Here is a 24,155-nt window from a genome sequence, read left to right on the forward strand (position 1 = left end):
TTTAAACCATTCTCTATGTGGTTTGTTTCGGCCCTCTCTCTCTCTCTCTCTCTGTGTGTGTGTGTCTCTCTCTCTCCTCGCTCTCCCCTCTCTCTCGCTCTCTCTCTCTCCCCTCTCTCTCTCTCTATACCAGTGGCTCCACAGGGACCCAGTGTCTCTGAACCGTGAACCAGGGCCTTTATTACGACTGTGAACCAGGGCCTTTATTACGACTGTGAACCAGGGCCTTTATTACGACTGAACCAGGGCCTTTATTACGACTGTGAACCAGGGCCTTTATTACGACTGTGAACCAGGGCCTTTATTACGACTGTGAACCAGGGCCTTTATTACGACTGTGAACCAGGGCCTTTATTACGACTGTGAACCAGGGCCTTTATTACGACTGTGAACCAGGGCCTTTATTACGACTGTGAACCAGGGCCTTTATTACGACTGTGAACCAGGGCCTTTATTACGACTGTGAACCAAGGCCTTTATTACGACTGTGAACCAGGGCCTTTATTACGACTGTGAACCAGGGCCTTTATTACGACTGCGAACCAGGGCCTTTATTACGACTGTGAACCAGGGCCTTTATTACGACTGTGAACCAGGGCCTCTATTACGACTGTGAACCAGGGCCTTTATTACGACTGTGAACCAGGGCCTTTATTACGACTGTGAACCAGGGCCTTTATTACGACTGTGAACCAGGGCCTTTATTACGACTGCCAATGCACTCTCTCTCTCTAGCAAGCTCTCTCCCCCTCTCTAGCCCCTCTCTCCATGTCTCCACCCTCTCCTTTGCCTTCCTCACGCTCTCTCTCTCTCATGCTAGCCCACATTAACTGGGTTTCAGTATCATTATCTAAATTGAATGAGCAGCTCTGACATCAGATGTGATTATTGTGCAATATAACATACTTCCTCCTTTTTGTGCTAGGGAATAGATGTTATTTCTATGAAGCCACACCACAGGAATCTTTCAAATAAATCAGATTTCTAGATCTAGATTCAATGCTATAGATCTACTCTATTCTAAACTGCTACTCTATGGGTCTGGCTTACCTTCTTCGCTCTCTACATCCATTGGCTCAGGCAGGTCCGTTGGGGATGGGGTTGTAGTGGGGGGAGGGCTCTCAGTCAGGGCAGGTGACGTGAGCTCATCCGCGATTGGTGGCTGGGGTGTGGATTCCTCTGTGATAGGCTGAGGGGTGGTCGTAGTAATGTGGTAATGATGATGAATGTTGTAAGTTCCTCCTGCTCTATAGGTGTAGGTGATTATGGAGCAGGGTGTCTCGGGGTCTGTAATGGGGGGGTGTGGTGGAATCGGTTGGGTCCTTGGTCGGAAGGAGGGGCTCTTGAGGAGAGAGAGCATGTTCAAGGTAATGAGGGATGTATTAATTCATTAAAATGCATTAAATATAGAAGGATTGCTGCCTCGGATTGTTTATCTAAACAAAGCCTCGTTTTTTTTTATTTTTCTTACTCATGCATACACACACACACACACACACACACACACACACACACACACACACACACACACACACACACACACACACACACACACACACACACACACACACACACACACGTGCAGGCACCGTGTTTATTTTGGCACCTCAACACACCTCATTACCACCATCTATGCACACAACCACTCACACTGCTTACTACACACATCATTGTTAACTGTATATAGTTTACTTTGGTTAATAAATATATTTTTGTTATTCCTTGATCTCTGTGTTGTCTCCCTTTTTGTTACGGGCTACGAGCCTGTGACAGCACAGATGAATTGACTATTACGTAGTCACCTGACACTCCTACCCACCACGTCCCCTGTAGTTTGTGTCTTTCCTGTCACATAAACACATTTGTGCATAATGAGACAATTTGTCACTTGTTTGGGTTAATGTAGGCAAGATAAATTAGCACAATAACACGTAATGCCACCTGTCAGTCTGGGTGTCCCTGTCATTTGTTACCGTGGCTCTAGACAGCCATTTGCACAACGCTAATGATGATATTGTGATTCAGGGAGGGATTGAGAGACTGTTCCCAGAACACCTAATGACACCCAGATGAGTGACAGGATGGTTACTTGAACGTTTGTCCTCCTACAGACTACTTTATTACGATGTGATTTGGCTGGGTTTTAATACATGGTCATGTTTATGTAATAAGTTGAATTCTACTGGCCTTTCTCTACATTTGCTGATGTACAAGGGTCTGTTTGTACATGATGGGGTCTGTTTGTACATGATGGGGTCTGTTTGTACATGATGGAGTCTGTTTGTACATGATGGAGTCTGTTTGTACATGATGGAGTCTGTTTGTACATGATGGGGTCTGTTTGTACATGATGGGGTCTGTTTGTACATGGAGTCTGTTTGTACATGATGGAGTCTGTTTGTACATGATGGAGTCTGTTTGTTCATGATGGAGTCTGTTTGTACATGATGGAGTCTGTTTGTACATGATGGAGTCTGTTTGTACATGATGGGGTCTGTTTGTACATGATGGAGTCTGTTTGTACATGATGGGGTCTGTTTGTACACGATGGGATCTGTTTGTACACGATGGAGTCTGTTTGTACATGATGGAGTCTGTTTGTACATGATGGAGTCTTTTTGTACATGATGGGGTCTGTTTGTACATGATGGGGTCTGTTTGTACATGATGGAGTCTGTTTGTACATGATGGAGTCTGTTTGTACATGATGGAGTCTGTTTGTTCATGATGGAGTCTGTTTGTACATGATGGAGTCTGTTTGTACATGATGGAGTCTGTTTGTACATGATGGAGTCTGTTTGTACATGATGGGGTCTGTTTGTACATGATGGAGTCTGTTTGTACATGATGGAGTCTGTTTGTACATGATGGGGTCTGTTTGTACATGATGGAGTCTGTTTGTACATGATGGGAGTCTGTTTGTACATGATGGGGTCTGTTTGTACATGATGGAGTCTGTTTGTACATGATGGAGTCTGTTTGTACATGGAGTCTGTTTGTACATGATGGAGTCTGTTTGTTCATGATGGAGTCTGTTTGTACATGATGGGGTCTGTTTGTACATGATGGGATCTGTTTGTACATGATGGAGTCTGTTTGTACATGATGGAGTCTGTTTGTACATGATGGAGTCTGTTTGTACATGATGGGGTCTGTTTGTACATGATGGGGTCTGTTTGTACATGATGGAGTCTGTTTGTACATGATGGAGTCTGTTTGTACATGATGGAGTCTGTTTGTACATGATGGAGTCTGTTTGTACATGATGGAGTCTGTTTGTACATGATGGGGTCTGTTTGTACATGATGGAGTCTGTTTGTACATGATGGAGTCTGTTTGTACATGATGGGGTCTGTTTGTACATGATGGAGTCTGTTTGTACATGATGGGGTCTGTTTGTACATGATGGAGTCTGTTTGTACATGATGGGGTCTGTTTGTACATGATGGGGTCTGTTTGTACATGATGGAGTCTGTTTGTACATGATGGAGTCTGTTTGTACATGATGGGGTCTGTTTGTACATGATGGAGTCTGTTTGTACATGATGGAGTCTGTTTGTACATGATGGGGTCTGTTTGTACATGATGGAGTCTGTTTGTACATGATGGGGTCTGTTTGTACATGATGGAGTCTGTTTGTACATGATGGAGTCTGTTTGTACATGATGGGGTCTGTTTGTACATGATGGGGTCTGTTTGTACATGATGGAGTCTGTTTGTACATGATGGGGTCTGTTTGTACATGATGGGGTCTGTTTGTACATGATGGGGTCTGTTTGTACATGATGGGGTCTGTTTGTACATGATGGAGTCTGTTTGTACATGGAGTCTGTTTGTACATGATGGGGTCTGTTTGTACATGATGGAGTCTGTTTGTACATGATGGAGTCTGTTTGTACATGATGGAGTCTGTTTGTACAAGATGGAGTCTGTTTGTACATGATGGAGTCTGTTTGTACATGGAGTCTGTTTGTACAAGATAGGGGCTGTGTGTACATTATGGGGTCTGTTTGTACATGGAGTCTGTTTGTACAAGATAGGGGCTGTGTGTGTGCACTCGCACATGTGCATGCGTGAGTGTGTATGGCATGTGTGTGACACAGGAGTCTGGTGCGGAGAGGACGGCTCATAATGGGGTGACTGGAATATTATCTAACCCATGGAAACCTTGTATTTGTGTTTGACACCATTCCATGAATTCCTTTCCAGCCATTAACTATGAGCCCATCCTCCCCAATTAAGGTAACACCAGCCACCTGTGGTGTGAGTGTAAGGCTTAAAGAGTCAGAGTCTGTGTTTTCTATCTACTTAGCATAGAGGGAATCCTCTTGACCTGCCAAAACCTGACCTGCAAAGGCAGCTTTAGGAAGGGGAGGGGTCAAGGGGGGCCAAGGGTCAGGACTTGGTCTCTCTGGTCAGCCCTCATTTTCCCTCCCCCACACCTGGCCAAAGTGAATCAGCCCGGCTAGCCACTAGACTGCTTATCCCCTATCCATCTGAGCCTGCTCAATAGAAGGGACTGACCAGCTGACTGGCTGACCAGCTGGGGGAGGGACTGGCTGCCTGTCTGGGAGAGGGACTGACTGACTGGCTGGTTGGCTGACTGGGGGAGGGACTGACTGACTGGCTTACCGGCTGACTGGCAAGGGGAGGGACTGACTGACTGGTTGACTGGCTGGGGGAGGGACTAACTGACTGGCTGGCTGGAAGTGAGACTGACTGATTGGCTGGAGGAGGGACTGACTGACTGGCTGGGGGAGGAACTGACTGACTGGCTGACTGGCAGACTGCCTCTGGGTGGGAGGCCCAGGAGACTAAGGGAGCTGTTTCTGTAGTGTAGTGGCTGGCACCATACACATGTTACTGGGCTGTTTAATCGGATAGACTCTGCTGTGTGAAGGGAAGCAGAGAGGAGCTTCTCTTTCCCCTATTGTACAGCATAACACGCTTCCCCAACATACACTCTGCAGACAGACTTGTGTGGATGGAATCTGCATTCTGTATGTAGGGAAGAAGGATGGTTACCCGTGTACAGACACACGCATACATGCACAAACCAACCTAAACTCAATGAGAAAACCATACACACGCTGGCTCGCATGGACACGCGCACCCCCTCCCCCCCAATCTAAACACAGACAAGTCATAGTGTTGACTCTTGAGACATCGTCAATGGGGACTGGAGTGTGGAGGGTTTGCAGGGCTTGGTACAGTCATTTGTTATGACTGGACTGGGAATTATAGGGTGTTCTATTCTTAGGTCTAGAGGGGTAGACTCCTGGTCAGACACAGCATGTATTGTACCTGTAGGAAGGTGATGGGAGGTGGGAAGGTGGGGTGTGTGCACGTGCGTGTGTGTGTGTGTGTGTGTGACCTCAGACCTCTGTTCCTCGGGAGGAAGAGGATGATTTATGAGTTTCACTGTGCCAAGCCATATGCCATACACACACACACACACACACACACACACACACACACACACACACACACACACACACACACACACACACACACACACACACACACACACACACACACACACACTGGTAACGAGACGCTCCTAACATCAGGGTCAGGCCCTAGCCAGATAAACTATTCTAACCACCAGATAAAAGATAAAGCAAGATAGCATCACATCTTAGTGGCAGCTCTAAGTATAGCAGATCTGAAGCCCATTGCCAAGTGTATCAGAGTATCAAGCTTAGAGAAAGCTACTGATATGGTGTGGTATGCTGTACACTCTTAGTATCTAAAAGGCTTCTTCTGCTGTCCCCGTAGGATAATCCTTTGAACCCTTTTAGTTTCAGGTATAACCTTCTACCTGGAACCAAAAAGGTGCTCCTATGGGGACAGCCAAAGAACCCTTTTGGAACTGTTGTTTTCTTCTAAGAGTGTAGTTTGGAGGGTTTGGGGTCAGCTCCATTCAATTCTGGTCAATTCAGGAAGTGTACTGACATTTCCATTCCAACTCCAATTCTCTTCAGTGCTTTTCAATGAGGAAAATGTTGAATTGGAATTGGGATTTGGTTTACTTTCTGAATAGACTCGAATTGAAATGGAATGAACCCCAACCCTGGTAGTTTGTTAGACTGTGGTCTTCTCTAACAACAGTATAGCTGTCTCAGAGGTTGCCTAGCTGAAAATAAAACACAGTAGACCTACTTACTGCGGTATATAAAATGAGCAATATGTCTGATAACAAAATGTCTTCAATTGTCTTTGTAGGAAATAGTATGCAATAATTGGTCAAATGTGACAATTCAAGTTTGTGTCACTATCTAACCTTGATCCCCACACTGTGGTCTTTGAAAAGTCCCTAAAGGGATTTAGACTGTGCTTCAGTCAGCTGCTCCTCAATCACAGCTTATCAGTGACTTTATCGGAGCTCCTGACGTCGGCCTAAAAAGTCCAAAAAGTGCTGCGCTGTTCAACAACACCACTTAATGGATTTCCTCAAAGAAAATTCTGACGCCATCACAGACGACGTTCCTGGCATTCCCTCTTTCTTGGGCCTCTCCCTCGCTGCTTCCCACGTCCTAAGTGCTTTTCTGGAGGAACACGAGCGGCGCACCAGCTCCCAAGATGTCAGGTTTAAATTTAGCCTGGGACCGTTGTCGGTCGGAACAAGACCCGGTTCTGAGGACCACTTTATATTCATGGTCTTGACAGTGTGTGTTTGGTCCTGTCGGATCTGGGCTCCTCAAACCCAGTCAGTCAGAAAGAATCCAGTCAGACAGTCCATACTGTAGCAGCTCAACGCCCACTCTCTCCTATGAATGAACTAGAGGGACTAGCCAGTAGCCACATATAGCATTAATGTCAACCAAGATGATGGCTTGACAATGATAATGCACAAGAGATAATGCACGTCTGAAATAAACACACACACACACACACACACTACCTATAACAACTATCTATAATTTTGGAACTATCACTACCTCTACCTTCTCTAGGTGCTCTCCTCCCTGAGTACTAGTAGCAGAGGCTTCCTGAGTAGCGGTTGTGATCGGATCTGGTTCTGGTTTGGTAGTGGGGGTTTTGGCTGTAGTTTCAGGTTCACTTTGACTTTCAGTTATGGAGGTAGTAGTGGTGGTCAAAGGCAAAGGTTCTGAAAGTTCTGTGAGAAAGAAGATTCCAAGTTGACGAACAAACAAAACATCCCCCTCCCGCCCCAAAACATCCCCCTCTCCACCCAAAACATCCCCCTCCCGCCCCAAAACATCTCCCTCTCCACCCAAAACATCCCCCACTCCACCCAAAACATCCCCCTCTCCATCCAAAACATCCCCCTCTCCACCCAAAACATCCCCCTCTCCACCCAAAACATCCCCCTCTCCATCCAAAACATCCCCCTCCCACCCTGTTTCAACCGAAACAACATTGGAAGCAGTAAGACCAGTCTAAAAGCATATGTCATATATTTAAATCAATAAATAGTTTTAAAACAAATCGGATATAGATCTGCAAGTTTTCCAAGTCTGTTTTAACCATGGTCCCCCTTTCAGTCCTATAGGGTGCCGGTTGTAACATGCAATATTTTGTGAGTTCCTTGTCACAAAAAGTAACGGCGGCCCAGTCAGCCTGTAGACTAACTAATGAGAGACCAGTGAGAGACCAGTGCTGTCTGTCAGGTCTGATGTTGCCACTTTGCCCATGGTTTCCATCTAAACGCTCGGAGCAGAGAGTGTCTCCACAGAGAGAATCCCTAATCAAATTCCCTTTTATTCATTCCTCTAGGAGTTCCTCTCCCGGAATCACACCGCATTACAGCACACTTAAACATTCACACTCACTCTCTCTCTCTCTCTCTCACACACACACACACACTCCCCTGCTCTCTCTCTTGCTCTCTCTTTGTGTCTCTCTGTCTCTGTCTGTCTGTCTCTCTGTCTCTGTCTGTCTGTCTCTCTGTCTCTGTCTGTCTGTCTCTCTCTCTCTCTCTCTCTCTCTCCCCCTCTCTCTCATCCTTTTCCCCTGCCTCTGCTTTACCACCCACACACTTGTTCCCCACCCCCCCTCTTCTCTTTCATTATCTCTTTCTCTTCCATGCTTCTCCACCAGTGTGACTTCAGTCCAACATAAGTAAGAAAGAACTGTGGAAAGATTCCTCCAGTGGAAGCTAGCTTATCTGGGATGAAAAGGACATAACGGTGCCGACAGTACAGGGAGGCCTATCAATAATATAGAAGACAAGACCAGTGCTGCAACCAACAAAGAAGAACAGAGGGAGCTGGATGAAGACCAGAGAGATGGAACGATGCGTTAGATGGAGGGATAAAGGGATAAATAAAAGAGAGCAGGGGGGTGAGAGAAAGAGGAGACAGAGAAAGTGGATGCAGCATCCTCTGCTTGGCTTGTTTTAACTTACTAGAACCACCGCCCATGGGGGCACCAGCGACTGCACCTGAGAAGGAGGGAGAGAGGGGGGGAGGAACAAAAGAAAGAGGATAAGTATCTGTTTATTTATGCATTCATTTGACAAAGTCTTCCCTCCCTCATTTATCATACTCTGTAGAAAGAGCAAGTACATCAGCGTTCTTCAAATCTGGCCTGAGTGGGTGCAGGCTTTTGCTCCAACCCAGTACCAAATACACCTGATTCAACCAATTAACTACCGTTGATAATTTGTCCATTAATCAGTTAAATCTGTTGTGTTGGTGCTGGACGGGAACAAAAGCCTGCACATTCCGTGGGACCAGGACAGAGGAACACTGATCTATGTTCAGTTAGTGGCAGGATGGGAGTAGCTGGCCTAGATGATTATTTTATGATCGCTAGCCCCCCCCCACACACTACACAGCTTTGTTCTCTGCTCTTAGGTAAAGGGGAAAGAACTCTGCGTCTCGATTTCTCTCTCTATCTCTTCCCCTCACTTTCTCTCTTTTCTTCCCCCTGTCCTTCTCTCTTTTTTTACGTAACTCATCACTCTCTTATTCTCTCCTTTCATTCAGGACATTGGATGGAGACGTCTGGGGATTCCACATGCATCCTTCTTACATGTTTCAAATAAATATGTATTATCAAAAATAACACAAGAACTTAACCTTTTATGCATAAAGGATCCAACATAGTGTAACAATTCCAGTAAAAAGTGTCTGCTAAATGGCATATATATTACATATTATATATAATACAATTTGTGTTTCAGAATACTTCATCCCTTGAAATCAATTGATTACCAACCCAGTTTTAGTAATTACATAGTTGTTACACTGTTACAGATCAACAACAGTGCATAATACAAACCATTTTGGGTGACTATACTTGACAAAACTACAGTAAGTTGAAAAAGTAAAACTCGCAAACATTTATTGTTACTAGGTACAGCAGCAGTTTTCTTTCTATTCAGCGTACCTATAGTAAGTAGACATTAGAATAGAATATTCTAGAATTAACTTTCTGTATGAGTGAGCTGTATAAGAGGGACAAAGGGTTCATAGAATAGAACTGGGATAGAACTGGGCCACATACAGGTGTTGGGGGATCCGTTGGGTGTGGGCAGGTAGGAGCCAGCCTTCCAGGACTTGGCTTTGAAGCCCTTCTTGCAGCGCTGACAGTCCTGTCCCGTGGTGTTGTGTTCACACTGACACTGGAGGTCTCCCTCCTGCAGCAGGCACAGCGATGCATGTAGGTTACACTTACACCTGGGTACAGGAGACAGGAGGAAGGAGGAAGGATGTGAGTGTGTGAAAGGAGAGGTGTGTGTGACTGTTTATGCATGTGCCAGATGTTTACACCAAGAGGGGATGACAAGTGAGTGAGTGTGTGGGGGTGTGTCTGAGTGTGTGAAAGGGTAGCAAAGGCACAGGAGTGAGTGTGTACTATATTGTACATTGCAGCGACCTTGATCCAACACCTAGGCACCTCGTCAACAGATTCACATCCCTTGACATAACAGTAAAGGTGTTGGGTTCAAGCCCCAGTCAGGGCTACCTACTGACTCCCTAACAATATTTTAAATTAAACAATAACAAAGTTGACCTAAACCAGAAGAATGACAGGTTTTGTATTATATATCACAGAAACGTTTGCAGGTTACATTTAGACACCTGAGTGTAGGGGAGAGAGGAGCAGTAGGAAGTCTCTTACATGCTGACTAGACCGGTTGCAAGCGTGTTGATTTTGTCCATCCACACCAGACGTGATCAGGACACGCAGGTTGAAATATCAAAATTAACTCTGAACTAACTATATTCATTTGGGAACAGGTCGAAAAGTATTAAACATCCATGGCAATTTAGCTAGCTAGCTTGCTGTTGCTAGCTAATTTGTCCTGGGATATAAACATTGGGTTGTTATTTTACCTGAAATGCACAAGGTCCTCTACTCCGACAATTAATCCACAGATAAAAGGGTAAACAGTTTGTTTCTAGTAATCTCTCCTCCTTCAGGGTTCTTCTTCAGACTTTATATGGCGGTTGGCAAACAACTTTAAGGTGCGTTACCACTACCAACTGGACTGGAGTGTGGACTTCAGTTCATCTTTCAATCACCCACGTGGGTATATACTCCTAAAAACCAATGGGGAGATGGGAGAGGCGGGACTTGCAGCGCATCAAACGTCACAAATAGAACCACGTTCTATTTTAGCGCCTGGCTACGCAGACGCATGCGAGCAATTCGGATGCATTGATTAAATAGCATGTGTACATTTATACATTTCTGTACATTTGTACATAAATATGTATGTGTACATTTATTTTGCAACGCTCGCGCACGAGTGCGAGTGGTGTGGCCAGCATGTTAGACACCTGGGTGGAGGGGAGAGAGGAGCAGCAATAGTAGGTGTGTGAACTCTAACTTGATTATAGTGAACACTTGGCAAAGTGTCATTTTTGATATATACACACTTGCATTCAAGAGACAATAAGGATGAATACAATGTGGATCTGGTACCATAACATCATTGACAGACAGCTCTGAACTCTCACTGATGCACACTCAAAACTACTGCTTGTTGTTCAGGAATAAATCTGCTCAGTTTGGTCGATAATTGCCAGGAAACCCGGGCTGATAGGTTTGTGTGTTTGAGTGTGCATGTTTGCGTACGTGCGTGCATGCGTGTTGTGTGACAAGGGGCAGAGCCCAGGTGGGTTGGTCCAGCAATAAGAATCATGAGACAGAAAATGAGGATCTTGAGGATGTCATGGTGGCTCTGACTTTAAATTACAGTCTTTTCCAGATGAGCGGCTGGATTCCAATCTGGTTTGTTCCGCTGGAGTGGACAGCTATCCGTCTACATCAAATATTCAATGAATGGGCCCTGTACACTGGCAAAATTACTACTTCAAGCATCCTTCATCACTTCTCTGTCTCTCTCTCTCTCCATCTGGCCCCTTTCTTTCTCTTTCTCTCTCTCAATCTCCCCTCTCTCTCTCAAATCAAATCAAATTGTATTTGTCACATGCGCCGACTACAACGCATCACCTTACAGTGAAATTAAATGCTTACTTACAAGCCCTTAACCAACAAGGCAGTTTAAAAAATACAAATGAGAATAAGAAATAAAAGTTACAAGTAGATAAAGAGCAGAGGTAAAATAACAATAGCGAGACTATATACAGGTGGTACCGGTACAGAGTCAATGTGCGGGGGCACTGGTTAGTCGAGGTAATTGAGGTAATATGTACTTGTAGGTAAAGTTATTAAAGTGACTATACATAGATAATAATAAAAGATAGTAGCAGCGGTGTAAAAGAGAGGGGGGGGGGGGGGGACAATACAAATAGTCTGGATAGCCATTTGATTAGATGTTCAGGAGTCTGATGGCTTGGGGGTAGAAGCTGTTTAGAAGCCTCTTGGACCTAGACTTGGTGCTCCGGTACCGCTTGCCGTGCGGTAGCAGAGAGAATAGTCCATGACAAGCGTGGCTGGAATCAATTTTTAGGGCCTTCCTCTGACACCGCCTGGTATAGAGGTCCTGGATGGCAGGAAGCTTGGCCCCAGTGATGTACTGGGCCGTACACTCTCTCTCTCTACCTCGTCTCTCTAGTTTCAGATGTACACCTCCCTCCCTGCGTCACCAGTCCTCTCCTTTAACTGCATTACCTACATTATTACCTTTCGTTCCATTATAGCACCTAACTCCAGCACATAGTGGAGGAGTGTACACTAACACCCCAATCCACAAAGCATCTCAGAGTACGAGTGATAGGATCTAGGATCTGTTCATATAATATTATTCATTATGATCTAAAAGGAAAATCTGACCCTAGATCAGCACTCCTACTCTGAGACACTATGTGGATACGGACCCTGGACCAAATCTATATAGATGTAACGCCCTGGACCAGAGCTTTAGAGATGTAACGCCCTGGACCAGAGCTTTAGAGATGTAACGCCCTGGACCAGAGCTTTATAGATGTAACGCCCTGGACCAGAGCTTTAGAGATGTAACGCCCTGGACCAGAGCTTTAGAGATGTAACGCCCTGGACCAGAGCTTTAGAGATGTAACGCCCTGGACCAGAGCTTTAGAGATGTAACGCCCTGGACCAGAGCGTTAGAGATGTAACGCCCTGGACCAGCGCTTTAGAGATGTAACGCCCTGGACCAGAGCTTTAGAGATGTAACGCCCTGGACCAGAGCTTTAGAGATGTAACGCCCTGGACCAGAGCTTTATAGATCACTGTGAATAACTGAATCCATTCAGAGAGAAGCACATGCCCCATATTCACTTAGACACATATACGTACACGCACGCACACACACACATGCAAACAGATGCGTGTATACATTGAGTATACCAAACATTAGGAACATTTTCCCAATATTGAGTTGCACCCCTGACTTTTTTTTAACCTCAGATCTGCCTAAATTCATCGGGGCATGGACTCTACAAGGTGTCGAAAGCGTTCCACAGGGATGGGGGCCCATGTTGACTCCAATGCTTCCCACAGTTGTGTCATGTTGGCTGGATGTCCTTTGGGTGCTGGACCATTCTTGATACACACGGAAAACTGATGAGTGTGAAAAACCCAGAAGCGCTGCAGTTCTTGACACAAACCGGTGCGCCTGGCACCTCCTACCATACCCCATTCAAAGGCACTTATATTTTTTGTCTTGCCCATTCACCCTCTGAATGGCACACATACAATCCATGTCTCAAGGTGTAAAAATCATTCTTTAATCTTAAGGATCCGCCCCTTTAAAAAAAATAATTGACACCTCAAATTACATACCCAAATCTAACTGCCTGTAGCTCAGGACCTGAAGCAAGGATATGCATATTCTTGATACCATTTGAAAGGAAACACTTTGAAGTTTGTGGAAATGTGAAATGAATGTAGGAGAATATAACACATTATATCTGGTAAAAGATAATACAAAGAAAAAAACATGCGTTATTTTGTACCATCATCTTTGAAATGCAAGAGAAATGCGCAATTTAGATTTTGGCCACTGGATGGCAGCATTGTATGTGCAAAGTTTTAGACTGATCCAATGAACCATCGCATTTCTGTTCAACATTTTGTGTTAAGACTGCTCAAATGTGCCTAATTGGTTTATTCATAATTTTTTTTGTTCATAACTGTGCACTCTCCTCAAACAATAGCATGGTATTATTTCACTGTAATAGCTACTGTAAATTTGACAGTGTAGTTAGATTAACAAGAATTGAAGCTTTCTGCCAATATCAGATATGTCTGTCCGGGAAATTTTCGTGTTACTTACAATGTCATGCTAATCACATTAGCACACATTAGCTCAACTGTACCGAGGGTGGGATATCAATCTGTAGAGATCCTTAAGAGGATTTATTAACCTTAACCTGTCTCCTCCCCTTCATCTACACTGACTGAAGTGGATTTAACAAGAGACATCAAAAAGGGATAATAGCTTTGACCTGGATTCACCTGTTCAGTCAATGTCATGGAAAGAGCAGGTGTTGGACATCTGGACATCTCTCTTTCTATGAGGCAGGTTTACTGGACATCTCTCTTTCTATGGGGCAGGTTTACTGGACATCTCTCTTTCTATGAGGCAGGTTTACTGGACATCTCTCTTTCTATGAGGCAGGTTTACTGGACATCTCTCTTTCTATGAGGCAGGTTTACTGGACATCTCTCTTTCTATGGGGCAGGTTTACTGGACATCTCTCTTTCTATGGGGCAGGTTTACTGGACACCTCTCTTTCTATGGGGCAGGTTTACTGGACATCTCTCTTTCTATGGGGCAGGTTTACTGGACATCTCTCTTTCTATGGGGCAGGTTTACTGGACATCTCTCTTTCTATGAGGCAGGTTTACTGGACATCTCTCTTTCTATGGGGCAGGTTTACTGGACATCTCTCTTTCTATGGGGCAGGTTTACTGGACATCTCTCTTTCTATGAGGCAGGTTTACTGGACATCTCTCTTTCTATGGGGCAGGTTTACTGGACATCTCTCTTTCTATGGGGCAGGTTTACTGGACACCTCTCTTTCTATGAGGCAGGTTTACTGGACATCTCTCTTTCTATGGGGCAGGTTTACTGGACATCTCTCTTTCTATGAGGCAGGTTTACTGGACATCTCTCTTTCTATGGGGCAGGTTTACTGGACATCTCTCTTTCTATGGGGCAGGTTTACTGGACATCTCTCTTTCTATGGGGCAGGTTTACTGGACATCTCTCTTTCTATGGGGCAGGTTTACTGGACATCTCTCTTTCTATGAGGCAGGTTTACTGGACATCTCTCTTTCTATGGGGCAGGTTTACTGGACATCTCTCTTTCTATGAGGCAGGTTTACTGGACATCTCTCTTTCTATGGGGCAGGTTTACTGGACATCTCTCTTTCTATGGGGCAGGTTTACTGGACATCTCTCTTTCTATGGGGCAGGTTTACTGGACATCTCTCTTTCTATGGGGCAGGTTTACTGGACATCTCTCTTTCTATGAGGCAGGTTTACTGGACATCTCTCTTTCTATGAGGCAGGTTTACTGGACATCTCTCTTTCTATGAGGCAGGTTTACTGGACATCTCTCTTTCTATGAGGCAGGTTTACTGGACATCTCTCTTTCTATGGGGCAGGTTTACTGGACATCTCTCTTTCTATGAGGCAGGTTTACTGGACACCTCTCTTTCTATGGGGCAGGTTTACTGGACATCTCTCTTTCTATGGGGCAGGTTTACTGGACATCTCTCTTTCTATGAGGCAGGTTTACTGGACATCTCTCTTTCTATGAGGCAGGTTTACTGGACATCTCTCTTTCTATGGGGCAGGTTTACTGGACATCTCTCTTTCTATGGGGCAGGTTTACTGGACATCTCTCTTTCTATGGGGCAGGTTTACTGGACATCTCTCTTTCTATGGGGCAGGTTTACTGGACATCTCTCTTTCTATGAGGCAGGTTTACTGGACATCTCTCTTTCTATGGGGCAGGTTTACTGGACATCTCTCTTTCTATGGGGCAGGTTTACTGGACATCTCTCTTTCTATGAGGCAGGTTTACTGGACATCTCTCTTTCTATGAGGCAGGTTTACTGGACATCTCTCTTTCTATGGGGCAGGTTTACTGGACATCTCTCTTTCTATGAGGCAGGTTTACTGGACATCTCTCTTTCTATGGGGCAGGTTTACTGGACATCTCTCTTTCTATGAGGCAGGTTTACTGGACATCTCTCTTTCTATGAGGCAGGTTTACTGGACATCTCTCTTTCTATGGGGCAGGTTTACTGGACATCTCTCTTTCTATGAGGCAGGTTTACTGGACATCTCTCTTTCTATGAGGCAGGTTTACTGGACATCTGTCTTTCTATGAGGCAGGTTTACTGGACATCTCTCTTTCTATGGGGCAGGTTTACTGGACATCTCTCTTTCTATGGGGCAGGTTTACTGGACATCTCTCTTTCTATGAGGCAGGTTTACTGGACATCTCTCTTTCTATGAGGCAGGTTTACTGGACATCTCTCTTTCTATGGGGCAGGTTTACTGGACATCTCTCTTTCTATGGGGCAGGTTTACTGGACATCTCTCTTTCTATGAGGCAGGTTTACTGGACATCTCTCTTTCTATGAGGCAGGTTTACTGGACATCTCTCTTTCTATGAGGCAGGTTTACTGGACATCTCTCTTTCTATGGGGCAGGTTTACTGGACATCTCTCTTTCTATGAGGCAGGTTTACTGGACATCTCTCTTTCTATGGGGCAGGTTTACTGGACACCTCTCTTTCTATGGGGCAGGTTTACTGGACATCTCTCTTTCTATGGGGCAGGTTTACTGGACATCTCTCTTTCTATGGGGCAGGTTTACTGGACACCTCTCTTTCTATGGGGCAGGTTTACTGGACATCTCTCTTTCTATGAGGCAGGTTTACTGGACATCTCTCTTTCTATGAGGCAGGTTTACTGGACATCTCTCTTTCTATGGGGCAGGTTTACTGGACATCTCTCTTTCTATGAGGCAGGTTTACTGGACATCTCTCTTTCTATGAGGCAGGTTTACTGGACATCTCTCTTTCTATGAGGCAGGTTTACTGGACACCTCTCTTTCTATGGGGCAGGTTTACTGGACATCTCTCTTTCTATGAGGCAGGTTTACTGGACATCTCTCTTTCTATGAGGCAGGTTTACTGGACATCTCTCTTTCTATGAGGCAGGTTTACTGGACATCTCTCTTTCTATGAGGCAGGTTTACTGGACACCTCTCTTTCTATGGGGCAGGTTTACTGGACATCTCTCTTTCTATGAGGCAGGTTTACTGGACATCTCTCTTTCTATGGGGCAGGTTTACTGGACATCTCTCTTTCTATGGGGCAGGTTTACTGGACATCTCTCTTTCTATGAGGCAGGTTTACTGGACATCTCTCTTTCTATGAGGCAGGTTTACTGGACATCTCTCTTTCTATGAGGCAGGTTTACTGGACATCTCTCTTTCTATGGGGCAGGTTTACTGGACATCTCTCTTTCTATGGGGCAGGTTTACTGGACATCTCTCTTTCTATGAGGCAGGTTTACTGGACATCTCTCTTTCTATGGGGCAGGTTTACTGGACATCTCTCTTTCTATGGGGCAGGTTTACTGGACATCTCTCTTTCTATGAGGCAGGTTTACTGGACATCTCTCTTTCTATGAGGCAGGTTTACTGGACATCTCTCTTTCTATGGGGCAGGTTTACTGGACATCTCTCTTTCTATGAGGCAGGTTTACTGGACATCTCTCTTTCTATGAGGCAGGTTTACTGGACATCTCTCTTTCTATGGGGCAGGTTTACTGGACATCTCTCTTTCTATGAGGCAGGTTTACTGGACACCTCTCTTTCTATGGGGCAGGTTTACTGGACATCTCTCTTTCTATGGGGCAGGTTTACTGGACATCTCTCTTTCTATGGGGCAGGTTTACTGGACATCTCTCTTTCTATGGGGCAGGTTTACTGGACATCTCTCTTTCTATGAGGCAGGTTTACTGGACATCTCTCTTTCTATGAGGCAGGTTTACTGGACATCTCTCTTTCTATGAGGCAGGTTTACTGGACACCTCTCTTTCTATGAGGCAGGTTTACTGGACACCTCTCTTTCTATGGGGCAGGTTTACTGGACATCTCTCTTTCTATGAGGCAGGTTTACTGGACATCTCTCTTTCTATGAGGCAGGTTTACTGGACATCTCTCTTTCTATGAGGCAGGTTTACTGGACATCTCTCTTTCTATGAGGCAGGTTTACTGGACATCTCTCTTTCTATGAGGCAGGTTTACTGGACATCTCTCTTTCTATGGGGCAGGTTTACTGGACATCTCTCTTTCTATGGGGCAGGTTTACTGGACACCTCTCTTTCTATGAGGCAGGTTTACTGGACATCTCTCTTTCTATGAGGCAGGTTTACTGGACATCTCTCTTTCTATGAGGCAGGTTTACTGGACATCTCTCTTTCTATGGGGCAGGTTTACTGGACATCTCTCTTTCTATGAGGCAGGTTTACTGGACATCTCTCTTTCTATGGGGCAGGTTTACTGGACATCTCTCTTTCTATGAGGCAGGTTTACTGGACACCTCTCTTTCTATGGGGCAGGTTTACTGGACTTCTCTCTTTCTATGGGGCAGGTTTACTGGACACCTCTCTTTCTATGAGGCAGGTTTACTGGACACCTCTCTTTCTATGAGGCAGGTTTACTGGACATCTCTCTTTCTATGAGGCAGGTTTACTGGACATCTCTCTTTCTATGAGGCAGGTTTACTGGACACCTCTCTTTCTATGAGGCAGGTTTACTGGACATCTCTCTTTCTATGGGGCAGGTTTACTGGACATCTCTCTTTCTATGGGGCAGGTTTACTGGACATCTCTCTTTCTATGAGGCAGGTTTACTGGACATCTCTCTTTCTATGGGGCAGGTTTACTGGACATCTCTCTTTCTATGAGGCAGGTTTACTGGACATCTCTCTTTCTATGAGGCAGGTTTACTGGACATCTCTCTTTCTATGAGGCAGGTTTACTGGACATCTCTCTTTCTATGGGGCAGGTTTACTGGACATCTCTCTTTCTATGAGGCAGGTTTACTGGACATCTCTCTTTCTATGAGGCAGGTTTACTGGACATCTCTCTTTCTATGAGGCAGGTTTACTGGACATCTCTCTTTCTATGAGGCAGGTTTACTGGACATCTCTCTTTCTATGGGGCAGGTTTACTGGACATCTCTCTTTCTATGGGGCAGGTTTACTGGACATCTCTCTTTCTATGGGGCAGGTTTACTGGACATCTCTCTTTCTATGGGGCAGGTTTACTGGACATCTCTCTTTCTATGGGGCAGGTTTACTGGACACCTCTCTTTCTATGGGGCAGGTTTACTGGACATCTCTCTTTCTATGAGGCAGGTTTACTGGACATCTCTCTTTCTATGAGGCAGGTTTACTGGACATCTCTCTTTCTATGGGGCAGGTTTACTGGACATCTCTCTTTCTATGGGGCAGGTTTACTGCGTACCCCTATGAGCCATCCTGGTGCATTACTCAGAGAGAGGATGTGACAGAGGACAGATCAGAGCGAGAGAGTGTTTGTGTGTGTGAGTATGTGTGTGTGACTACAGTAAAGGGATCCAGGGATGACTGAAACAAGATCTCAGTTTGACCAATTTAACTTCAGATACCGACGTTTGTCCCCAAACGTCAAATTTCAAAGTTGCTCCAAACATGACATTTCTAAGTGTTTTGGACAACCTGGGTTGTCTGTTGTTGTTTCCGGCACCTCGCAGCTGTTTAAGTTTAGGCATTAATTCCGATTGGGTAAATTAAGGGTTAATGTTTGGGATATGGTAAAAAAAAAAATGCTGCCCGTCACTGGGATTGAATACGTGACTCTCGGAGCCGGAGCTCGCAGTTTACACCCATCCGCCACCCCAATCCACAAGACCTTAGCAAAACCAATGCTTATTTGTTGCCAATAGTGCCTAGTGGCCGGTTTTGAAAGCATCTCCTGTCGTCCTGGGTACCATGCGGACATCAGCAATGGCCTGACTGACTGACAGGCTACCCCGTTACTGTACCTTATCAGCACCTGTGGATTATTTTATCTTCATGAATAAATCTTACTAGGAAAATAGAGTAGAGTAGATCTAGAATATGTATGTCTTGATCAAAACAATGAGTGGTTTGCCAGGTACTGTGTTGTTCCTGGAATAATGGTGTACCGGTCAGAGTGTATAGAGGATTATAGGCTTCCCTTACGTCAATTAGAGTCATGTCAACTGAAGAACATACAACCACGTCTTGATACATGCATTTAGCAAGAGAAAAGGTCTGTCATCCTTCTCTCGCTCTCGTTCTATTGCTCTCGCAAACACACACTTGCATGTAGTGCTCCCACTCCCGCATGCACACACACACACCCAGAAAGTATAATCAGACAAGTATAGGTACAGTAGGGGTGAAAAATTCCAGGAACTTTTAATGAATTCCCTAGTTTTCCAGAAACCCTGGTTTCGGGAAAACTAGGGAATTTATTGAACGTTACCCTAAGTCTACATAATCCCACCCTTTTTCAGTGCTTTTTGTTTTATTTGCAGCCTAATGAACATGACCCAGGGCTGGTTAAAGCCCAAACCAAAACTTGTAGCAAGATTCTGCAGCCCACCCTTAACCTGCTTTCTCCAACTCCTGACATACACCTTCCCCCTCTCCCATCTCCACCCCGGAACTACTGTCTTCTTCCAGATGAGTGATTGTAACACTCAGTCCCTCTGCACACTAATAATACATGGGCCACAATCACAATATGTTAATGTCTGACTGCTGCATCTCCCCCACTGCAGTCATCAAACTGAAGTGAGTGGAGCAGAGAGGGAGGGAGGGAGCTCTTAGCTGAGGACATCAGGATCCATCAGAGAGAGAGAGAGACGGTACAGAGAGAGAGAGCGAGAGAGAGAGATTGAGACAGAGAGCGAGAGAGAGAGATATATGAAAACGCATCCCTCTGTCCGCTAGGTAGTAGCTCCACTTGCACAGACAGACAGGTGGACAGATGGACGGAGACAGTGGACAGACAGACACAGACAAAGCTGAAATGATCTGTTAGTTTCTGTGTTTGAATGTGATTGTGTCTGTCCGTCCGTCCGTCTGCCTGTCTATCTGTCTATCAGTCTGCCTACTGGTCTGTCTGTCATTCTGCCTGCCTGCCTGTCTGTCCGAATTAAATTGTGCACCTGTCTAGCTATCTCTCCCTCTCCCTCTCTCTCTCTCTCTCTCTCTCTCTCTCTCTCGTGGCATTACAGTGTGTGTGTGTGTGTGTGTGTGTTCGTTGTGAGATGCAGGAGAGCCAGTTAGAGACAGCAGAGAGATGCGGCAATTAGATAAATAAATACGAATAAAAGATAAACAAACATCAAGGGAGCATCATGAGGAGGAGAGGAGGAGGGAGATATGGAGGCTAGGAGAAGAGAAGGGAGAGATGGAAGCTACGAGAGGAAGAGGGAGAGATGGAGGCAGGAGAGGAGAGGAGATGAGAAAGGAGAGATGGAGGAGAGGAGAAGGGAGAGATGGTGGCTAGGAGAGGAGGCGGGAGAGATGGAGGCTAGGAGAGGAGGAGGGAGAGATGGAGGCTAGGAGAGGAGGAGGAGGGAGAGATGGAGGCTAGGAGAGGAGAAGGGAGAGATGTAGGCTATGAGAGGAAGAGGGAGAGATGAAGGAGAGGAGAGGAGGAGGGAGAGATGGAGGAGAGGAGATGAGAAAGTAGAGATGGAGGAGAGGAGAAAGGAGAGATGGAGAAGGGAGAGATGGAGGAGAGGAGAAGGGAGAGAAGGGAGAGATGGAGTGGAGGAGTGAGATATGGAGGACAGGAGAGGAGGTGGGAGTGATGGAAGCTAGGAGAGGAGGAGGGCGAGATGGAGGAGAGGAGGGAAAGATGAAGGCTATGAGAAGAGGAGGGCGAGATGGAGGCTAGGAGGGGAGGGAGAGATGGAGGAGGGAGAGATGGAGGCTAGGAGAGGAGGATGGAGAGATGGAGAGGAGGAGGGAGAGATGGAGAGGAGGAGGGATAGATGGAGAGATGGAGGCTAGGCGAGGAGGAGGGAGAGATGGAGGCTAGGAGAGGAGGAGGGAGAGATGGAGGCTAGGAGAGGAGAAGGGAGAGATGGAGGAGAGGAGGGAGAGATGAAGGCTAAGAGAGGAGGAGGGAGAGATGGAGGCTAGGAGGGGAGGGAGAGATGGAGGAGGGAGAGATGGAGGCTAGGAGAGGAGGATGGAGAGATGGAGAGGAGAAGGGAGAGATGGAGAGATGGAGGTTAGGCGAGGAGGAGGGAGAGATGGAGGCTAGGAGAGGAGGAGGGAGAGATGGAGGCTAGGAGAGGAGAAGGGAGAGATGGAGGCTCTGAGAGGAAGAGGGAGAGATGAAGGAGAGGAGAAGGGAGAGATGGAGGAGAGGAGATGAGAAAGTAGAGATGGAGGAGAGGAGAAGGGAGAGATGGAGGAGAGGAGATGAGAAAGTAGAGATGGAGGAGAGGAGAAAGGAGAGATGGAGAAGGGAGAGATGGAGAAGGGAGAGATGGAGGGGAGGAGTGAGATATGGAGGACAGGGGAGGAGGAGGGAGTGATCGAGGCTAGGAGAGGAGGAGGGCGAGATGGAGGGGAGGAGTGAGCGATGGAGTGGAGGAGGGAGAGATGGAGGCTAGGAGAGGAGGCGGGAGAGATGGAGGCTAGAAGGGGAGGGAGAGATGGAGGCTAGGAGAGGAGGAGGGAGAGATGGAGGCTAGGAGGGGAGGGAGAGATGGGGGCTAGGAGAGGAGGAGGGAGAGATGGGGGCTAGGAGAGGAGGAGGGAGAGATGGGGGCTAGGAGAGGAGAAGGGAGAGATGGAGGCTAGGAGAGGAGGATGGAGAGGAGAAGGGAGAGATGGTGGCTAGGAGAGGAGGAGGGAGAGATGGAGAGATGGAGGCTAGGCGAGGAGGAGGGAGAGATGGAGGCTAGGAGAGGAGGAGGGAGAGATGGAGGCTAGGAGAGGAGAAGGGAGAGATGGAGGCTCTGAGAGGAAGAGGGAGAGATGAAGGAGAGGAGAAGGGAGAGATGGAGGAGAGGAGATGAGAAAGTAGAGATGGAGGAGAGGAGAAGGGAGAGATGGAGGAGAGGAGATGAGATGAGAAAGTAGAGATGGAGGAGAGGAGAAAGGAGAGATGGAGAAGGGAGAGATGGAGAAGGGAGAGATGGAGGGGAGGAGTGAGATATGGAGGACAGGGGAGGAGGAGGGAGTGATCGAGGCTAGGAGAGGAGGAGGGCGAGATGGAGGGGAGGAGTGAGCGATGGAGGCTAGGAGAGGAGGAGGGAGAGATGGAGGCTAGGAGAGGAGGCGGGAGAGATGGAGGCTAGAAGGGGAGGGAGAGATGGAGGGAGAGATGGAGGCTAGGAGAGGAGGAGGGAGAGATGGAGGCTAGGAGGGGAGGGAGAGATGGGGGCTAGGAGAGGAGGAGGGAGAGATGGGGGCTAGGAGAGGAGGAGGGAGAGATGGAGGCTAGGAGAGGAGGAGGGAGAGATGGAGGCTAGGAGAGGAGGAGGGAGAGATGGAGGCTAGGAGGGGAGGGAGAGATGGGGGCTAGGAGAGGAGGAGGGAGAGATGGAGGCTAGGAGAGGAGGAGGGAGAGATGGAGGCTAGGAGAGGAGGAGGGAGAGATGGAGGCTAGGAGAGGAGGAGGGAGACTGGGGAAACAGCTGGAAGCAGCCGTTAATAGGCCTTCATCTCTCAGTCCTCTTTTACGCGTGTTCCTCTCCTCTTCTCTCTCTCGCTCTCGCTCTCTCTGGGGACTCAACCATCTTGCGCTCTCTCTCTTCCCTCCTTGTCTCCTCCTTCCCTCCCATCCAATGGACCATACAATGTAGAGGTATTGGGTTGCGGGGGCGAGGGGAGTAGGAGAGAATCCCTTCCTCCGAGATGAAGGGATAACAGAGGAGAGGAGGATGGAGGAGGCTTTACCACTCTGGGGGGTATCAAAAGATGCCAATCAGCCTTGCTCCCTGACCGCAGGGGGAACACCGCGAGGATGGTCCGCATGGATGCTTCTCTAACCTGGGATGACAGACAGACAGACTGCATCAATGCAGCTTCACACACAGCAGGGGAGATCTCCCTTCTGTCCTCTCTCTCTCTCTCTCTCTCTCTCTCTCTCTCTCTCTCTCTCTCTCTCTCTCTCTCTCTCTCTCTCTCTCTCTCTCTCTCTCTCTCTCTCTCTCTCTCTCTCTCTCTCTCTCTCTCTCTCTCTCTCTCTCTCTCTCTTCATTCATCCATCACAGAGAAAGTACTGTAGTGTACATGTTCGCAACTTACCTAGCTATCTTAAGATGAATGTGCTAACTGTAAGTTGCTCTGGATAAGAGTGTCTGTTAAATGACTAACATGTAAAGGTAATGTCTCTGTGTCTTCGCCGTCTGGAAGGAAATGACAGGATTAGTTCTATTGCCATGGTGCTTTTCTCAATGACTATGGCCCAAGTGACATCCTATTCCCTTTGTAGTGCACTTTTGATCAGGCGGTAGGTAGCCTAGTGGTTAGAGCGTTGGGCCAGTAACCGAAAGGTTGCTGGATTGAATCCCTGAGCTGACAAGGTAAAAGAATCTGTCGTTCTACCCCTGAACAAGGCAGTTAACCCACTGTTCCCCGGTAGGCCGTCATTGTAAATAAGAATTTGTTGTTAACTAAATAAATAAAGAAGAAATAGGGTGCCATTTGGGACATTGTACTTGATCTGATTCTCAGTAGATCTAC

General features: G+C 46.5%; 1 protein-coding gene across 2 annotated transcripts in view; it reads right to left on the reverse strand.

Moving 5' to 3' along the window:
- Positions 1-24,155, reverse strand: part of ntng2b (netrin g2b) — a 129,833-nt gene that overhangs the window by 20,063 nt on the left and 85,615 nt on the right. For both annotated transcript variants that reach the window (XM_071351789.1, XM_071351790.1), the window contains exons 5-6: positions 9,475-9,647; positions 8,372-8,407 (exon numbers count right to left, since the gene is read on the reverse strand). In XM_071351789.1, the coding sequence (XP_071207890.1) occupies positions 8,372-8,407; positions 9,475-9,647 (209 nt within the window). The remainder of the gene's footprint in view (positions 1-8,371; positions 8,408-9,474; positions 9,648-24,155) is intronic.

Source organism: Salvelinus alpinus, chromosome 18, assembly GCF_045679555.1.
Source record: "Salvelinus alpinus chromosome 18, SLU_Salpinus.1, whole genome shotgun sequence".
In the NCBI taxonomy this organism is placed as follows: Eukaryota; Metazoa; Chordata; class Actinopteri; order Salmoniformes; family Salmonidae; genus Salvelinus; species Salvelinus alpinus.